The 18438-nt window shown below is 48.3% G+C and overlaps 1 protein-coding gene across 1 annotated transcript; it reads left to right on the top strand.

Annotated features, from left to right (window-relative positions):
* The first annotated feature begins 455 nt into the window (after positions 1 to 455).
* Positions 456 to 4086, top strand: LOC136153928 (uncharacterized protein CXorf49 homolog). Its single transcript, XM_065916068.1, has 5 exons — positions 456 to 1745; positions 2380 to 2548; positions 3092 to 3168; positions 3438 to 3483; positions 4046 to 4086. The coding sequence occupies exons 1-5, from the start codon at positions 456 to 458 to the stop codon at positions 4084 to 4086; spliced, it is 1623 nt and encodes a 540-aa protein (XP_065772140.1).
* Positions 4087 to 18438: the final 14352 nt, after the last annotated feature.

Genomic DNA, 18438 nt, shown 5'->3' with positions numbered 1-18438 from the left:
ACAGATTCTGCGAAATTACCTCCCAAATGGCTTTCTTGCACCACCGCCACAGAGGTTTGCCGCTAAACTCTCCCACTCTCGGAATCGTTAAGCACTTGGAGGAGGTGGGACGAGAGGCTTGACAGAGGTATACTCGCAGCGTCACATTCACCCGCCAACTCGCCAACTGCCCGGACGGCCCTTGGACTTGGCAGCAAGCCAGCGGAGGCCCTCGACCCCATTGGTTACACCTCGAGGGGACGGCCAAACAAGGCGCGTGCTGGTTGGCAGGAACCGGACCAATGAGGAGGCGGCAGGGCTGGCGCGCTGAAAACCTCGCGTCATTTGCGGCCATCTCCAGCATGCTTGACGGCGAGCTCCAGACGCCGCCCGCCACACCTGCCCTGACCGCCGCCACCGCGACCCGGTTGATAAATGGTCGCCGCCCCTGATCCGGCGGCCACCCAGATCTCGACATGAGCTCCCCAGATGATGAGGTGTCTGTTTCGGGAGCGGGTTTCGGCTCAGAGTGCGGGGAGCAGACCAGCGGCCTTGAGGCCGGCTCCATAGCCCCGCGGGGACCCGGCCCCAGCCCAGAGCCTGGGGCACCACGAAGCGGCGAAGGTGAGGGCGGGAATGGCTTCCCAGACCCTGAGGGCTTCGAGTCAGAGCGGGAACTGCTGGAAGCGAGAGGGCGGGTGCTGCAGGGCCTCGAACGCCAGCCTGGCTCTCCTGCCAAGGACCAGGGGGATACCCTGCAGCTGGCTGACGAGTCAGTGGCGGCCATCCTGCAGCAGCTGGCCGACCTAAGCATGTTGGGCACCCGCAGATGCCTGTTCCAGGAGAGCTACGCGGTCGGCGAAGTGTCTGCCTTGTGGGACCTCGAGGCGCGACCCCGCAGTCGAGGCGGTGCCGCCCAGAGGTGTGGGGAGGCCGCACAGGCTGAGGCTGGCCCTCTCCGGGTCGGCGGGCCCAAGGCAGGCCGGGCCTGGGGGAACCCTAAGAAAGGCACTAAGAGTAGGTTGAACGTGGCTGTGAATTGCCAGTGGCCTCCGTCAGAAAGCACAGCCGGGCTGCTGTCCGACCCCGAGTCCTCCGATGAATTCAGTAAGATAGAGCGGATGAGGGTGAGCATTTATCCCAAAGACGGAGGCCAGGCCAAGCTCAACAGCCCCGAAGATCCTGGGAACACACCCAGACGCTTGCATGTCCAAGGCAGAGAGAATCTCCTTAATGTGCCAGGCACCTGCCTTTCCTCGGCTCCACAAGGATTAATTTCGGTTGTGGAAAGGCAGGGCAGGCAGGGCGATGCAGAGCAGGAGGACACCTCTCCCCCTAAGAAAATGCAGAGCGTGCTCTGGGGGAAGGGGGGCAGCCTGCCCAGCTACCCGGGAGTGACAGTAGTATCAGCTCCTACAGCTGCCCCTACAGGCAGCAGGCTGCAGCCCACTCCTAGGAGGAAGGGGGTCCAGGAGAAGAAATCCCTTGGGGGTGTCTCCAAACCTGCCGTGGGGAGAACCTTCCGTTCCTGGGGGCAGGGAATCTCGGCCACTCCCCTGGAACCGGCCACCTTTCCTCCAATCTCCGACATCCAGCTGCTTGGTAGGTCCAAGAAGTATGCCTTGGTCCCTTGGGTAGCCCAAGAGTCCAAGCACACCGGTGCTGGGAAGGAATCCGTGGCTAGGCGGACCCGGGAATCGGTGGCAGCAATGGCGGTGTCGGGAGAAGAAAACGACCCAAATAGAGACCCATTCCCAAAGGGCCAAGTGAGTAGGCCAGGCCCCTCCTCTCTCCCCACTCTTCCGCCTCCCACCCTGCCCTCGACACAGGTCTTCACCCCTTGCTCCTTCTCTCCATCCCTCAGGGGTCGTCATTGGGTGGCCCTTGGTTACTGGGTCATTAGGATGCCAGATTGGGGTCCTTTTACTAGGGACAAACGTTAAGGTAGCACTTTGGGTGTGCTGGGCTCGGCTCTCCACCCTTGGCCTGTTTCCAGCCTCCTCCACGAAGCTGGGGCTGGAGTGGAAGGGAGAGCGGGTAGCTGAATGGATTTGAGGTGACCCCTTGAAAGCTTCACAGAACTTCGGTGTTTAGACGCATCACTTTCCTGAATCCTACTTCCTAGTTGCTCCCCAAACCTTCCAGGGATGGGACCCAGGCTTTCTAAGTGCCACACTATAGTCCCCAGCTCAGCTCTGCCTGCTGGCCTAGGGGTGACTGACAGAGAATGTGCTAAAGAGATCGGCCTTTCAATTCTTTTTCCAATTCCCTGCCTCAGTTCCATCTTGAATCACATGAGCTCTCACACACACAGGAATAGACATATAAATGCACTGGTACACACACACGTGCACGCACACACATCCTTACTCCAGATCAGTGAGAAATCTTTGTTTTTAGCTGACCACTGACAGGCCATGGCCATCTTCTCCATGGGTGCATCATGGAGAACCCAGGGGCGCCAACATCAACTTCAGAGGTGCAGAAGATTCAGGAAACTCAGAGCCCATGGCCATGAACAAGGGAGAAGTCATGAACAGAGGCCTGGCCCCTCAGGTGAGTGTCCTGGGTTTTGATATGGGGGGAGGAGGCCAGGGGTGAGGGCAGAAACCTCTGTCTCTGACTCTCTCTCTCTCTCTCTCTCTCACTCATCTGGGGGCTCAGCCTTGCTCTCAGGGCGCTTCTCCCCTGAGAAAGAGGGTGTCAATAGGGCTAGCCCTGGCCCCATCACCTTCTGTGTGGAATTTGTTTGGTAGGGGTGATGGGTGGCAGTGCCCCAACAGCTAGTCTGGGCGTAGACCTGCAGGCTAATAGTCTTTTCTGTGAAGTGCTGTTTGCTCACATTGCTCTCCCAGGTGCTGGCTGTGGCTGCTGCTCTGGGAAGCTCGAACCCAGAGCCATAGTCTTTGGCCACCATTGTGGTGAAATGGCTGCCCCTACGGAATAGGAGGGGCAGACCCAGAGAGACAGTTTGGACTGCCTGCCGGGCAGAGCAGGGGAGACTTGATGCTAGCAGAGGGCGATACTGCCTCAGCTCACCTTAGACCCGGCTTGGCCCTTTGCATCTCACTAGGAACCTGGGAAGCTGGATTGTGTGTCCTTTCCCTGTCAGGTGACCGGGAACCAACTGACCATCCCCCAAGACGGAAAAGGCAGCAGCAGCCACCCGGAAGGCAGGGCTGTCCTCGGGTAATGCTTCTTCTGGTTCCTGGAAATACACACCCAAACTCCATGGTGGGATCTGGGTCCACGTGCACCTGACATGTGTGGTCCCCCACCCCCATCCCATCCCGCACCGCAGGGAGGGAGCCCACCTCCTTTCCACTGAGGAAAGTTTTTCCCTTGCCAGTCTAGACACCTGGCTTTGGGATGGAGGGCCCGGGGGAGAGGAGAGGAGGAGGAGAGGGGAGGCGGGTGTATACTAACCATTTCTCTTCCTCCTGTGTCTGCTGGCCTAGTGTCTGGTGCTACAGAGAGAAATAGATGACCTTAAGGATCAACTTGGTATGAGGAACCAGGAACAGAGAGCAGCGGGTTCTTAGTGCAGAATTGGAGTGGGCCCTTGGGGTGAGGTGGACTGCAGGTGCAGGGGGTCTCGTAGGGATCAGCATTCCTGTGGGGAGGAGAACCTATCAAGCCTGTCCCTGGAGCGTGTGGTGCATGTCCAGCTGGGCATGCAGACAAGTAGCAAAGTACTGTGTGGACTGCATGCACACTCTGCCAGCCACACGAGTCCTAGACAGCTCCTTCTGATAGGACTTGTAGAGATGCCTTGTTGATCTTTTGTGGTCTCTAAGGGTCTTGTTGGATTGTTTGCGAGACAATTTTTGAAACGTTCGGACGTGGCCCGAGCTTGAGAGCTGCTGGCACATTATGTTTCCTTTTAGGAAATGGCTCCACATTTAATTCCGGTAGTGGGGAGTGATCAGGCCCAGAGCTCTTTGCATTGGGGCTGGGGGTATGTGGGTTTCAGGTTGCAGGGCTAGGTGGTTCCCCACCGGGACAGGGGCACAGGCTTCTATGTCCGTCTGTCTGGAGCACCTGTTTATTCCTCTCCAATTTGCAGCCTCCATGCAGTACCTGGCTGACAATTTCCAGATCGTTTGAAGTGAGTGTTACACACAACATACGCCTTCCCACAACGTTGGCTGTTGAGCAGGGCTGTGGGCTGGCCGTGGCTTGAGGCTCTTCCCTGACTCTGCTGTTTTACAGGTTGAGCGCAGTATCTTCCTGGAAGATGAGCAGCTGTTACTTCCAGGGCTGGCGAGCTGTGGCCAAGTTTGTTGCCTCTCATTTTGCCTCCATCAGAGCATCCTCTGCCCCTTGTTTTGCCCCCTCTCTGCCCCAGTCTCACAGCAGTTTTTGAGTAAAGCAGTTCTCATATTCTGTCTTCTGCCCTCTCTCTGGGTGGTAGGGGTTGGGGGAGTGGGGCAAGACCTGGTGGGGAGTCACTCCATATTAGAGCCTGTTGCAGAACAGTACCTCTGGAATCCTATGGTGGGGACTCTGGGTCACTCTCTGCTACTATCCATGCTAGCAGGGCAACAGAGTGCCCGCGGTCTGGGTTCACTGAGGGTTCTGTCTGGCCACATTGACACATCCTCCCATTCCCCTAAAATCTCTCTTCTAGTTCTTAAACACCCTCCTGGGATTTGCAGGTTCCCATCCATTGCTGACATTCTGCCTCCCCATTGGAAGGAAATCATGACCCCGATACAGAGCTCCAACCCATCCTCCTTGCCGCACTGGACGCATTGTCCTATTTACCCTGACCACTCTCTTTTCCTGTTGGAGCACCCTTGATCCCTCCCTTGACTTGCCATTGGTCAGCTTGCCTGCATGTGTAGTTCAGCAGGTGGAAACAGGCAGAGGTGCCCTCATCTCTCCCTTCCCAGGCTCTGCCCTCTCGTTGGAGTCCCTATTGCCGGTACCATCCCCACTCCTGCCCAGGTCCCATCTTGCACGCTGGAACCTGCACACAGTCCTCCTCTCCTCTTTAGCCCTCACCCCTTAGACAGGCACCAATAGTTTTGCTTCTCCTTCTTTGTACTGAGTAGAGGATTTGGGCATGAAGCCTGGATCCAGTGAGCTGGGGAGCAGGAGGGAAGGTACAGGGAAGACAGGAGACAGGCTAGTCTCTGGGCTGGATGTCAGGAGACACATCTGTTTGGTGTCAACCTGGGTCAGACTGCACCCTGGCAGCTAGAGATGGATGGTGGAGTCCTCATTTTTTTCACATCCTCCCTGCCCTAGCCAGCTGACCACCCTCGCCGCCAGCCTGAGCCTCTCTATACCCTTGAGTGGAAATGGGCCCATCATGCTCTATGGCAAGTGTGGTTAGTAAGTCTCTGTTCTTGCAGGGTCCCTGTCAAATACTGTTCTACCAGACCCATGACACAGATCTTCCAACAAATGATATTTCCCAGAGTATCCCAGCTCAGTATCCCAGACTACTTCTTTAGGGCACATGACAATGAGTCTGAACTCTGTGTTCAATTTCCCCTCGCTGGAATTTGGGGGGCACTTCCTTTCCCTCTGCCAGCATTCCAGGACTGTGCCAGTCTGAGACTCAGAGAGACAGATCTGTGTTTAAGTGAACTGAAGGTAGGGTCGGCCTGACACCATTCCTGACAGACCAGGGTTTTATTACACAAATGGGGGTATGATGGAAGGTAGCAATTCAGAGTTGGTGCCTGGACATCTCTCTGTGTGGATAAATGTCAGCAAGGATAATGCCCTTGAGGCAGAAGGATGTGATTCGGGGAGTAGAGAAAGTAGAGACTGGTCTAGATTCTGTAAGGCACTGAGTGAGCTGAAGCAAGCATCGGATCTCCAATATGCAAGGGAGTGTTGTCACATTCCCAAAAGGTAGGAGGGGGATGATGCAGGGGTCACCAAACCTCAGGACAGGGTGTTGGGACTCTGACAGATTTGGAGTCGCTGGAGGAGGCTCTGGATCCTACCTTGCCATTCTATGATATCTGCCAACTGCTGAGGGTGTGGATGACTGAAAATGGGAAGGGTGGCTCTGGAGAGTACTAGGGATACTGCTGCTCATCTTAGAAACAGGAGACCACCCAACATGAGTTACCCGAGGCAGGGGCAAGAAGGGTGCCATGAGGAAGCGAATTTAGGAGTGACTGCACCTGGACAATGGGGAGCACTTCACCCATATTCTCACGTTGATTCCCTTCCAGGCCTCTTGGCATGAGGCCAGGTGGACAGACTACATGTGCACTGGAACTGTCAGAGACCTCATGGTAAGGAAAGAACATGCGTGGGACTTACTCCTTCCATTCAGACCTCTCACAGGAGCAGGTGGGCTTGATCACTTAGTTTAGAGCTGATCCAGTGGTTATTGCCTGGTAGTGTAGCCCATCTCGCTGTTGTCTGAGTGAGTAAATTTGGCAGAGACCGTCCAGCTGAGGTCTCTGGCCACCGAGACATGTAGGTAAGTTGTTCTCAGGGAGAAGTCCAGCACCAGCATCAACACCACCCTTTGGCAGAGAGGGACCCGGGACTTTGGTCACCAGGGTGAGGAAGTGGAGAAGCTCATGGAAGTGGAGGTGCAAGGGCGTGAACACAACCCCTCGTTCACTTTTTACCAGGCTCCCTTCCTTCCTCTGAGCACACAGCTCAGACCAACTAACTCATTATAATGTTGCTGGAAACATAGACATCACAGGCCTTGGCTCAGCCCCAAACCTTCCACTTCCAGTGGGAAATGCATGGCAGGGCCTGAGGCATAGGTTAAAGAAGTACATCTAGGCCCCAAGGGGTAGGATGAATGCAGAAGCCCGGCCTCATGCCATGCACCCTTCTTGCTTTTCCCCTTCATGCCCCTTCTCCAGCCTGGAAGACAATGACAGCTGCTTTGGAGAGCCCTAGGCCCCATCCTGCCTGGTTCTGCTTCCTGTCCATCACCCTGGAAAATGCTCCCTCCCCATCACACCCCCACCCCACCAGCCCCAGTCCCAGGTCTGCCTCTTTCTCTGGACTCTTGAGGGAGATTGGCACAAACAAAGAAGGTAGAGTAGGTGAGTCCTGAAGAGGGGCCTGGGGTGGTGAGCACTGTAATCTTTCCCAAAGATGTCCAAGTCCTAATCCCCACAGGTGGCTTGTATTTTCCTTTGCGTGGTAACAGTTGGTTATGCTTGCAGATTCAATAAAGGCTGCTACTCAGCTGACTTAATGTGGGGTAACTCTCACCTGCATTGCCCAGATCCAGCCGGGCACATTGGGGCTGCCAGATTTTCCAGCTTGACTATCCCTGGGTAGCTATCCCAGTCCCTGGGCCCTCCGAGTGTTTCAATGACTGTGTTGTTCTTGGTGCCCTTGTGCTTGTGCAATATTGAAGGTCTGGTAAGTACTGCTCAGATGCAGATGAAGAACAGACCTGTAGTTTTGAACCCCTCTTTTGTTCCAAGCCAATCACTTCTTCCTCCCTAGTCCTCTTGAGGTAACTGCCAGCCTGACTTTTACAATGATGATTCACTTTTTAAAAAGGATTTACTATTGCTTTTTCATAAAATAGCCCTTCCAAACATGAAAGGTTAATTACATTGAATTAAATATGAATTAAACAGACTATACATATACACGTTGTGGAGAGTGTAAGCCCTCAGTATCACAAATAATTATGAACCAATCAACCCATGTAACTATACTCAGGTGACATAAATGTACATTGCACATCCAGAAGTCACCTATATGTTCTTTTCTCTGAGGAATCCAAATGGATAAATCTCCATACTGCCCGATTCCATTTACTTCACAGTCTTGAGGAGGCCAAACTATAGACATAAGAAAACAGACTGGGGATGGCCAGGGTCTCGGGCTTGAGATGAGGGGTTAAACTACCAAAGAGCATGAAACAATTTTGTAGCTGATGAAAATATTTTTTATGTTGATTGTAGTGGTGGTTCCATAATAGAATGTTTGCAGGCACTTAGATTTTGTGTGTAAATTAATTTCAATAAACCCATATTATTTAATAAATTGTAGAAAGTACTTTATGAGATGGCAATCAGAGAAGAAAAAGAAACAAAGGGAATCCAAAATGGAAAAGGAAAATTAAAACTCTCACTGTTTGCAGATGACATGTTACTATACACTGGAAATCCTAAGGATGCCACCTGAAATCTACCAGAATTCATAAGTCAATTCAGTAAAGTTGCAGTGTACAAAAGCATTATATAGAAATCTGTTACGTTTCTATCCTGCTCATGGGGTCCAATCCCAAAGAAGGGTAATGCCAAAGAACGTTCAAATTACAATACAATTGTGCTCATTTCACATGCTAGTAAGTGAAAGTGAAAGTATTAGTTGCTCAGTCGTGTGTGACTCTTGGCAAACCCATGGACTGTAACCCACCAGGCTCCTCTGTTTAAGGGTTTCTCCAGGCAAGAATACTGGAGTGAGAAGCCATTCCCCTTCTCCAGGGGATCTTCCTGACCCAGGGACCAGAACTCATGTTTCCTGCATTGCAGTCAGATTCTCTATCATCTGAGATGGGAGTACCAGACCAATTTACCTGTCTCCTGAGAAACCTGTATGCGGGTCAAGAAGCAACAGTTAGAACCAAACATGGAACAATGGACTGGTTGAAAATTGGGAAAGGAGTACATCAAGGCTGTATTTTGTCACCCTGATTAAATAATCAGAATACATCATGTGAAAGGCTGGGCTGGATGAATCACAGGCCGAAATCAAGATTGCCAGGAGAAATAGCAATAACCTCAGATAGGCAGGGGATACCACTCTAGTGGCAGAAATCGGAGAGCCTCTTGATGAAGGTGAAAGAGGAGAGTGGAAAAGCTGGCTTAAAACTCAACATTCAAAAAACGAAGATCATGGCATCTGGTCCCATCACTTCCTGGCAAATAGATGGGGAAACATTGGAAACACTGATAGACTTTATTTTGGGGGGCCCCCAAATCACTGCAGATGGTGACTGCAGCCATGAAATGAAAAGACGTTTGCTCCTTGGAAGAAAAGCTATGACCAACCTAGACAGCATATTAAAAAGCAGAGACATTACTTTGCCGACAAATGTCTGTCTAGTCAAAGGTATGGTTTTTCCAGTAGTCATGCATGGATGAGAGTCTTGGACAATAAAGAATGCTGAGTGTCGAAGAATTGACACTTTTGAACTCTCGTGTTGGAGAAGACTCTTTCGAGTCCCTTGGACTGCAAGGAGATCCAACCAGTCCATCCGAAAGGAAATCAGTCCTGAATATTCATTGGAAGGACTGATGCTGAAGCTGAAACCCCAATACTTTGGCCACCTGATGCGAAGAACTGACTCATTGGAAAAGACCCTGATACTGGGAACGAATGAAGGTGGGAGAAAAAGGGGACGACAGAGGATGAGGTGGTTGGATGGCATCACCGGCTGGATGGACATGAGTTTGAGTAAGTTCTGGGAGTTGGTGATGGACAGGGAAGCCTGGCGTTCTGCAGTCCATGGGATCATAAAGAGTCAGACACGACTTCACGACTAAACTGAACTGAACTGAACTTGGATTGGAAGAATCAATACTGCAAAATGTCTACGGTACCCACGGCAATCTACAGATTTCAGTGCAATCCCTATTAAGTTACCAATGGCATTTTTCACACAACTGGAACAAATAATTTTCAAAATGGCATGGAAACACAAACAGCCCTGAATTGTGGAAACAATCTTGAGAAAGAAGAATGTAGTTGTAGAAATTATGCTCCCTGACCTTAGACTGTGCTACAAAGATACAGTAATCAAAACAGCATGGTACCAGCACAAAGACAGACACAAAGATCAATGTTACAGGGTAGAAAGCCCAGAAATAAACCCATGCACTTATGGTCAATTACTCTGTGACAAACGAGGCAAGAATATACAATGGAGAAAAGAGAGTCTCTTCAGAAAGTGGTGTGGGAAAACTACTTCAAAATAGCCAAGACATGGAAGTAACCTAAATGTCCATCAACAGAGGAATGAATAAAGAAGATGTGATATAAATATACATATACATACACACACATAAATATGTCTACATAGCTATGTCTATACACACATACATACACACGTGGAATAGAATGGGTAAAGAAGATGTGTGTGTATATATATATATGTATATATATATGCATACAATGGAATATTAGCCATAAAAAAGAAAGAATGCCATCTGCATCAACATGGATGGACCTAGAGATGATCGTTCTTTATAGAGTTTTGTTTTCTGTCAAACATCAACATGAATCAGCCATAGGTATACATATGCCCCGCCCTCTTGAAACTCCCTCCCATCTCTCTCTCTACCCTGCCCCTCTAGGTTGATACAGAGCCCCTGTTTGAGTTCCCTGAGACATACAGCAAATTCCCATTGGCCATCTATTTTACATATGGTAATGTAAGTTTCCATGTTACACTCTCCATACATCTCAAACTCTCCTCCCCTCTCCCCATGTCCATAACTCTGTTCTCTATATCTGTTTCTCCATTGCGGCCCTGCAAATAAATTCATTGATATCATCTTTCTAGATTCCATATATATGCATCAGTGTATACAATATTTATTTTTCTCTTTCTGACTTATTTCTCTCTGTATAATAGGCTCTAGGTTCTTCCACCACATTAGAACTGATTCAAATGCGTTCCTTTTTGTGGCTGAGTAATATTTCATTGTGTATATGTACTACAGCTTCGTTACCCATGCATCAGTCGATGGACATCTAGGTTGCTTCCGTGTCCTAGCTATTGTGAACAGTGCTGCAATGGACATTGGGGTACATGTGTCTTTTTCAATTTTGGTGTCCTCAGGGTATATGCCTAGGAGTGGGATTGCTGGGTCACATGGTGGTTTTACTCCTACTTCTTTAAGGAATCTCCATAACATCTTCCCTGGTGGCTGTGTCAATTTACATTCCTACCAACAGTGCAAGAGGTGTCCCTTTTCTCCACACCCTCTCCAGCATTTATTGTTTGTAGACTTTTTGATGATGGCCATTCTGACCGGTGTGAGGTGATATCTCATTGTAGTTTTGATTTGCATTTCTCTAATAATGAGTGATGCTGAGCATCTTTTCATGTGTTTGTTAGCCATCTGTATGTCTTCTTTGGAGAAATGCCCGTTTAGGTCTTTGCCCCACTTTTTGATTGGGTTGTTTGTTTCTCTGGTATTGACTTGTATGAGCTGGTTGTATATTTTGGAAATTAATCCTTTGTCAGTTGTTTCATTTGCTAATATGTTTTCCCATTCTGAGCATTGTCATTTCACCTTGTTTATAGTTTCCTTTGCTGTGCAAAAGCTTTTAAGTTTAATTAGGTCCCACTTGTTTATTTTTGTTTTTATTTCCATTAGTCTAGGAGGTGGTCATGGAGGATCTTGCTTTGATTTATGTCATTGAGTGTTCTGCCTATGTTTTCCTCTAAGAGTTTTATAGTTTCTGGCTTTACATTTAGGTCTTTAATCCATCTTGAATATATCTTTGTGTATGGTGTTTAGGAAGTGTTCTACTTTCATTCTTTTACATGTTGATCGCTACAACATCTTAAGCAGTTTTCAAACTTAGAAAATTTAACTTTGAAGCAATACAATTATCTACTGAAGTCACTCATTCAAAATCCACGTGTCCCCAAACTGTCCTTTGTCCCTATATTTTTAATTCTGCTTCCAATCAAAGAACATGCATTGCATTTAGTTTTCGTGTCTCTTTAGTGTCCTTTAAACTAGAACAATTTCCCAGACATTTTTTGGTCATGTGTGACATCACCTTTCACTGTTTAGTATGATACTGATGCTGAGCTTGTCATATTTGGCCTTTATTATGTTGAAGTATATTCCTTCTATACCCAACTTGTTCAGCATTTTTATCCTGAAGTGATGTATTTTGCCAAATGCTTTTTCTTCATATATCAAAGAGATCATATGATTCTAAGTTTTCACTTTTTAATGTAGTATATCACACTTACTGATTTAAATAGGTTGAACCACCCTCGCCTCTCAGGGATAATTCTCACTTGGTCATGGTATATACTTCTTTTCATGTGCTGTTGAGTTTGGCCTGCTATTTTGTTAAGAATTTCAGTGACATCAGTGACATTAGTCTATAGTTTTCTTGTAGTGTCTTTCTCTGACCTTGGTATCAGATAACACTGGCCTTGTGAAATGAGTTCAGAAGTATTCCACCCTTTTTAGTTTTCTGGAAGAGTTTGAGAAAGACTGGCATTAATTCTTCCTTAAATGATCGGTAGAATTCACAATTGAAACCACCTGGTCTTGGCCTTTTCTTTGCTGAGAGGTGTTTTTCTTGCCTTCACTGATTTGATCTCCTTACTCATAATTGGTCTGTTCGTATTTTCTATTTCTACATGATTCAGTCTTGGTAAAGTGCATGTTTCTAGAAATTTATCCATTCCTAGATTTCTAGTTTGATGGTGTATGACTGTTCATAATTGTCTCTCACAATCTTTGTATTTCTGTGGTGTCATTGTAATGTCTCCTATTTCATCTCTGATTTTGTTTGAACTCTTTCTTCTGAGTTAATCTAGTAACAAGTTTGTCAATTTTGTTTATCATTTCAAAAAGCCAGCTCTTACTTACATTGATCTTTTCTATTCATTCTCTGGTCTCCATTTCAATTTTTTTTCTTCTCTGATCTTTGTTGTTTCCTTCTATCTCGAACTTTGCACTTAGCTTTTTCTTTTTTTCCCTTATTCCACAAGGTTGTTTATTTGGTAGCTTTCTTGTTTCTTTTTTTAAAAAAATATAATTTCATTCCCATGTATTTATTTTTGGCCAAGCTTGGTCTCCGTTGATGTGCAGGCTTTTCTCCAGTAGCAGCAAATGGGGGCTCCTCTCTAGTTGTGGGTGCAGGCCCCCGGTTGCAGTGGCTTCTCTTGTTGTGGAGCACAGGCTCATAGTTGTAGTGCACAGGCTTGGTTGCTCTGCGGCTTGTGGGATTCTCCCAGATCAGGGCATGAACCTGTGTATCCTGCATTGGCAAGCAGATTCTTTTCCACTGAGCCAACGGAGAATCCCTCTTTCTTGTTTCTTAATGTATTCATTTATCATTATAAACTTCTTTCTTAGGCCTGCTTTTGTAGTACATTGTGGTTCCGTTTTCATTTATTTCGAGATATTCTTAAATATACCATTTTATTTCTTCTTTGACCCGTTAGTTGCTCAGGAGTGTGCTATTTATATCCAGATATTTGTGAATTTTCCAGCTTTGTTCCTGTTACTGATTTCTCGTTTCATGCCATTGTACTCACAAAAGATACTTGGTGTGGTTTCAATCTTCTTAAATTTAATTAGAGATATTTCAGGAGCTATCATATGATCCATCCTGGAAGAGGTTCCATTTGCCCTTGAGAAGAATTTGTTCTGCTGCTGTGAGATGGAATGTTGTATAATTCTGTTAAGTCCATCTGGGCTACAGTATGGTTCAAGCCCATTTCCTCTTTCCTTTTGTTGATCTCGTGTGGATAATCTATCCATTGTGGAAGTGGAATATTCAAATCCCCTATTATTGTCGTGTTGTTACCTATTTAGCTGTTCAGATCTGTCAGTATTTGCTCAATATACACAGGTGTTCCAATGGTGGGTGGGTATATATTAATATTCACAATCCTTGTATCATCTCGATGAACTGATACCCTTTGTCATTATATAATGACTTTTTTTTGTCTCAAATTACCATTTTGGGCTTAAAGCCTATTTTGTCTGATATCGGTATGGCTACTCCTGCTCTCTTTTGTTTACCACTTTCATGGAATACCTTTCACCATGCCTTCGTTTTGAGCATATGTATGACCTTAAACCTGAAGTGAGTCTCTTGTAGGTAACAGTGCAGTTGAGCACTGTTTTTCGGTGTTTTTTCTAAATCCATCCATCCACTCTATTCCTTTTGCTGGAGAACTAAATCCAGTTACATTTAGAGTAATTATCGAAACATAACGTTTTAATACTTAATGCCCCTGTCCCTGTGGGGACCTAATTAAAATTAAAAGCTTCTGCACAACTCAGAAAACTATAAACAAGGTGAAAAGACAGCCTTCAGAATGAGAAAAAATAACAGCACATGAAGCAACGGACAAAGAATGAATCTCAAAAATATACAAGCAACTCCTGCAGCTCGATTCCAGAAAAATAAACGACCCAATCAAAAAGTGGGCCAAAGATTTAAACAGCCATTTCTCCAAAGAAGACATACAGATGGCTAACAAACACATGCAAAGATGCTCAACAGCACTCATTATCAGAGAAATGCAAATCAAAACCACAAGGAGGTACCATTTCACACCAATCAGAACGGCAGCTATCTAAAGTGTACAAGCTATAAATGCTGGAGAGGGTGTGGAGAAAGGGGAACCCTCTTACACTGTTGGTGGGAATGCAAACTAGTGCAACCACTATGGAGAACAGTGTGGAGATTCCTTAAAAAACAGGAAATAGAACTGCCATATGACACAGCAATCCCACTGCTGGGCATACACACTGAGGAAACCAGACCTGAAAGAGACACATGCACCCCAATGTTCATCACAGCACTGTTTATAGTGGCCAGGACATGGAAACAACCTAGATGTCCATCAGCAGACGAATGGATAAGAAAGCTGTGGTACATATACACCATGGAATAGTACTCAACTATTAGAAAGAATACATTTGAATCGGTTCTAATGAGGTGGATGAAACTGGAGCCCATTATACAGAGTGAAGAAAGCCAGAAAGAAAAACACCAATACAGTACACTAATGTATATATAGGGAATTTAGAAAGAAGAAACAGTAACCCTGTATGCGAGACAGCAAATGACACACAGATGCATTGAACAGTCTTTTGGACTCTATGGGAGAGGGCGAGGGTGGGATGCTATGGGAGAATGGCACTGAAACATGTAAATTATCAATGTGAAACGAATCGCCAGTCCAGGTTTGATGCATGATACAGGATGCTCGGGGCTGGTGTACTGGGATGGGGAGGGAGGTGGGAGGGGGGATCATGATGGGGAACATATGTACACCCGTGGCGGATTCAGTCAATGTATGGCAAACCAATACAATGTTGTAAAGGAAAATTGACTAATCAATTAATTTAAACAAAGGTGAATCATCATTGTAAAAGTCAAGCTGGCAGATAACTCAAGAGGACTAGGGAGGAAGAAGTGATTGGATTGGAACAAAAGGGGGGTTCAAAACTACAGGTCTGTTCTTCATCTGCATCTGAGCAGTACTTACCAGGCCTTCACTATTGCACAAGCACAAGGGCACCAAGAACAACACAGTCATTCAAACACTGGGACAGGCCAGGGACTGGGATAGTTACCCAGGGATAGTCAAGGTGGAAAATCTGGCAGCCCCAGTGTGCCCGGGCAAATCTGGCCAATGCAGGTGAGACTCACCTCACATTAAGTCAGCTGAGTAGCAGCCTTTACTGCATCTGCAAGCATAACCCACTGTTACCGCACAAAGGAAAATAAAAGCCAACTGCAAGGATTAGGACTTGGACATTTTGTGGCAAAATTACTGTGCTCACCACCCGAGATTCCCTCTTCAGGACTAACCTACTCTACCTTCTTTGTTTGTGCCAATCTCCTTCAAGAGTCCAGAGAAAGAGGTAGACCTGGGGCTGGTGCTGGTGGGGTGTGGATGTGATGGGGAGGGAGCATCTTCCCAGGTGTTGGACAGGTAGCAGAATCAGGCAGGATGGGGCCTAGGGCTCTCCAAAGCAGCTGTCACTGTCACCCAGGATGGAGAAGGGGCATAAGGGGGAAAGGCAACAAGGTGCACTGAATGAGGCCGGGATTCTGCATTCCTCCTACCCCCTGGCGCCCAGATGGATTTCTTTAACCTATGCCTCAGGCCCTGCCACGGATTTCCCACTGGAAGTGGAAGGCTTGGGGCTAAGCCAAGGCCTGTGATATCTAGGTTTCCAGCAACATTATAGTGAGGTAGTTGGTCTGAGCTGTGTGCTCAGAGGAGGGAAGGAAGCCTGGTAAAAAGTGAACGAGGGATTGTGTTCACACCCTCGCACCTCCACTTCCATGAGCTTCTCCACTTCCTCACCCTGGTGACCAAAGTCCCAGGCCCCTCTCTGCCCAAGTGTGTTGCTGATGCTGGTGCTGGTCTTCTCCCTGGGCACAACTTACCTACATGTCTCGGTCGGCAGAGACCTCAGCTAGACGGTCTCTGCCAAATTTACTCACTCAGACAACAGCGAGATGGGCTACACTACCAGGCAATAACCACTGGATCAGCTCTAAACTAAGTGATCAAGACCAACTTCCAGGGAGGGGTCTGAGTGGAAGGAGTAAGTCCCGCGCATGTTCTTTTCTTACCATGAGGTCTCTGACTGTTCCACCCACACGTAGTCTGTCCACCTGGCCTCATGCCAAGAGGCCTGGAAGGGAATCAACGTGAGAATATGGGCGAAGTGCTCCCCATTGTCCAGGTGCAGTCACTCCTAAATTCGCTTCCTCGTGGCACCCTTCTTGGCCCTGCCTCGAGTAACTCATGTTGGGCGGTCTCCTGTTTCTAAGATGAGCAGCGATATCCCTGGTACTCTCCACAGCCACTCTTCCCATTTTCAGTCATCCACACCCTCAGCAGTTGGCAGATATCATAGAATGGCAAGGTAGGATCCAGGGCCTCCTCCAGCCACTCCAACTCTGTCAGAGTCCCAACACTCTGTCCTGAGGTTTGGTGACCCCTGCATCATCCCCCTCCTACATTTTGGGAATGTAACAATACCCCTTGAATATTGGGGATCCAACACTTGCTTCAGCTCACTCAGTGCCTTACAGAATCTGGACAAGTCTCTACATTTTCTGCCTCAAGGGCCTTATCCTAGCTGACTTTTATTCACATAGAGAGATGTCCAGGCACCAACTCTGAATGTGCTACCTACCATCATACCCACTTTTGTGTAATAAAACCCTGGTCTTTCAGAAATGGTGTCAGGCCGACCCTACCCTCAGTTCACTTAAACACAGATCTGTCTCTCTGAGTCTCAGTCTGGCCCAGTCCTGGAGTGCTGGCTGAGGGAACCCAAGTGCTCCCCAAATTCCAGCGAGGGGGGAATTGAACACAGAGTTCAGACTCATTGTCATGTGCCCTAAAGATGTAGTCCAGGATACTGAGCTGGGATACTCTGGGAAATATCATTTGTTGGAAGATCTGTGTCATGGGTCTGGTGAAACGGTATTTGATAGGGACCCTGCAAGAACAGAGACTTACTAACCACACTTGCCATAGAGCATGATGGGCCCATTTCCACTCAAGGGTATAGAGAGGCTCAGGCTGGCGGTGAGGGTGGTCAGCTGGCTAGGGCAGGGAGGATGTGAAAACACTGAGGACTCCACCATCCATCTCTAGCTGCCAGGGTGCAGTCTGACCCAGGTTGGCACCAAACAGATGCATCTCCTGACCTCTAGTCCAGAGCCTAGCCTGTCTCCTGTGTTCCCTGTACCTTCTCTCCTGCTCCCCAGGTCACTGGGTCCAGGCTTTATGCCCAAGCCCCTTATTGAATCCAAAGAAGGAGAAGTGAAACTATTGGCGCTTGCGTCTCAGGGGTGAGGGCTAAAGAGGAGAGGAGGACTGTGTGCAGGTTCCAGCGTGCAAGGTGGGACTGGGGCAGGGGTGGGGATGGTACGCGCAGTAGGGACTCCAATGAGAGGGCAGAGCCTGGGAAGGGAGAGATGAGGGCACCTCTGCCTGTTTCCACCTGCTGAACTACACGTGCAGGCAAAGTCACCAATGGCAAGTCAGGGAAGGGATCGAGGGTGCTCCAACAGGAAAAGAGAGTGGCCAGGGTAAGTAGGACCATGAGTCCAGTGAGGCAGGAGGATGGGTTGGAGCTCTGTAAGGGGATCATGAGTTACTTCCAACGGGGAGGCAGAATGTCAGCAATGGATGGGAACTGGCAAATCGCAGAGGAGGGTGGTTTGCGAACTAGAAGAGGGCCTTTAGGGGAATGGGAGGATGTGCCAATGTGGCCAGTCAAGGCCCTCAGTAAACCCAGACTGGGGGCACTCCGTTGCCCTGATGGCCTGGATGGTAGAAGAGGCTGACCGAGAGACCCCACCACAGGATGCCAGAAGTACTGCTCTGCAACAGGCTATGATACGGAGTTGCTCCTCACCAGGCCTTGCCCCACCACTCCCCCAACCCCTACCCCCCAGAGAAAGGGCAGTACAAAGAACATGAGAAGTCCTTTAATCAAAAACTGCTGTGACGCTGGGCTGAGAGGGGACAAAACAAGGGGCAGAGGATGCCCTGGTGGAGGCAGAACGAGAGGCAGCAAGCTTGGCCACAGCTCGCCAGCCCCGGAGGTAACAGCTGCTCCTCTTGCAGGAAGATACTGGACTCAACCTGTAAGACAGCAGAGTCAGGGAAGAGCCTCAAGCCGGGGCAGCCCACAGCCCTGCTCAACAGCCAGCATTGTGGGAAGGGGTATGCAGTGTGTAACACTCACT

This window comes from Muntiacus reevesi, chromosome X (genome assembly GCF_963930625.1).
Source record: "Muntiacus reevesi chromosome X, mMunRee1.1, whole genome shotgun sequence".
NCBI lineage: Eukaryota > Metazoa > Chordata > Mammalia > Artiodactyla > Cervidae > Muntiacus > Muntiacus reevesi.
This window is presented reverse-complemented; position numbering and strand designations above follow the sequence as displayed.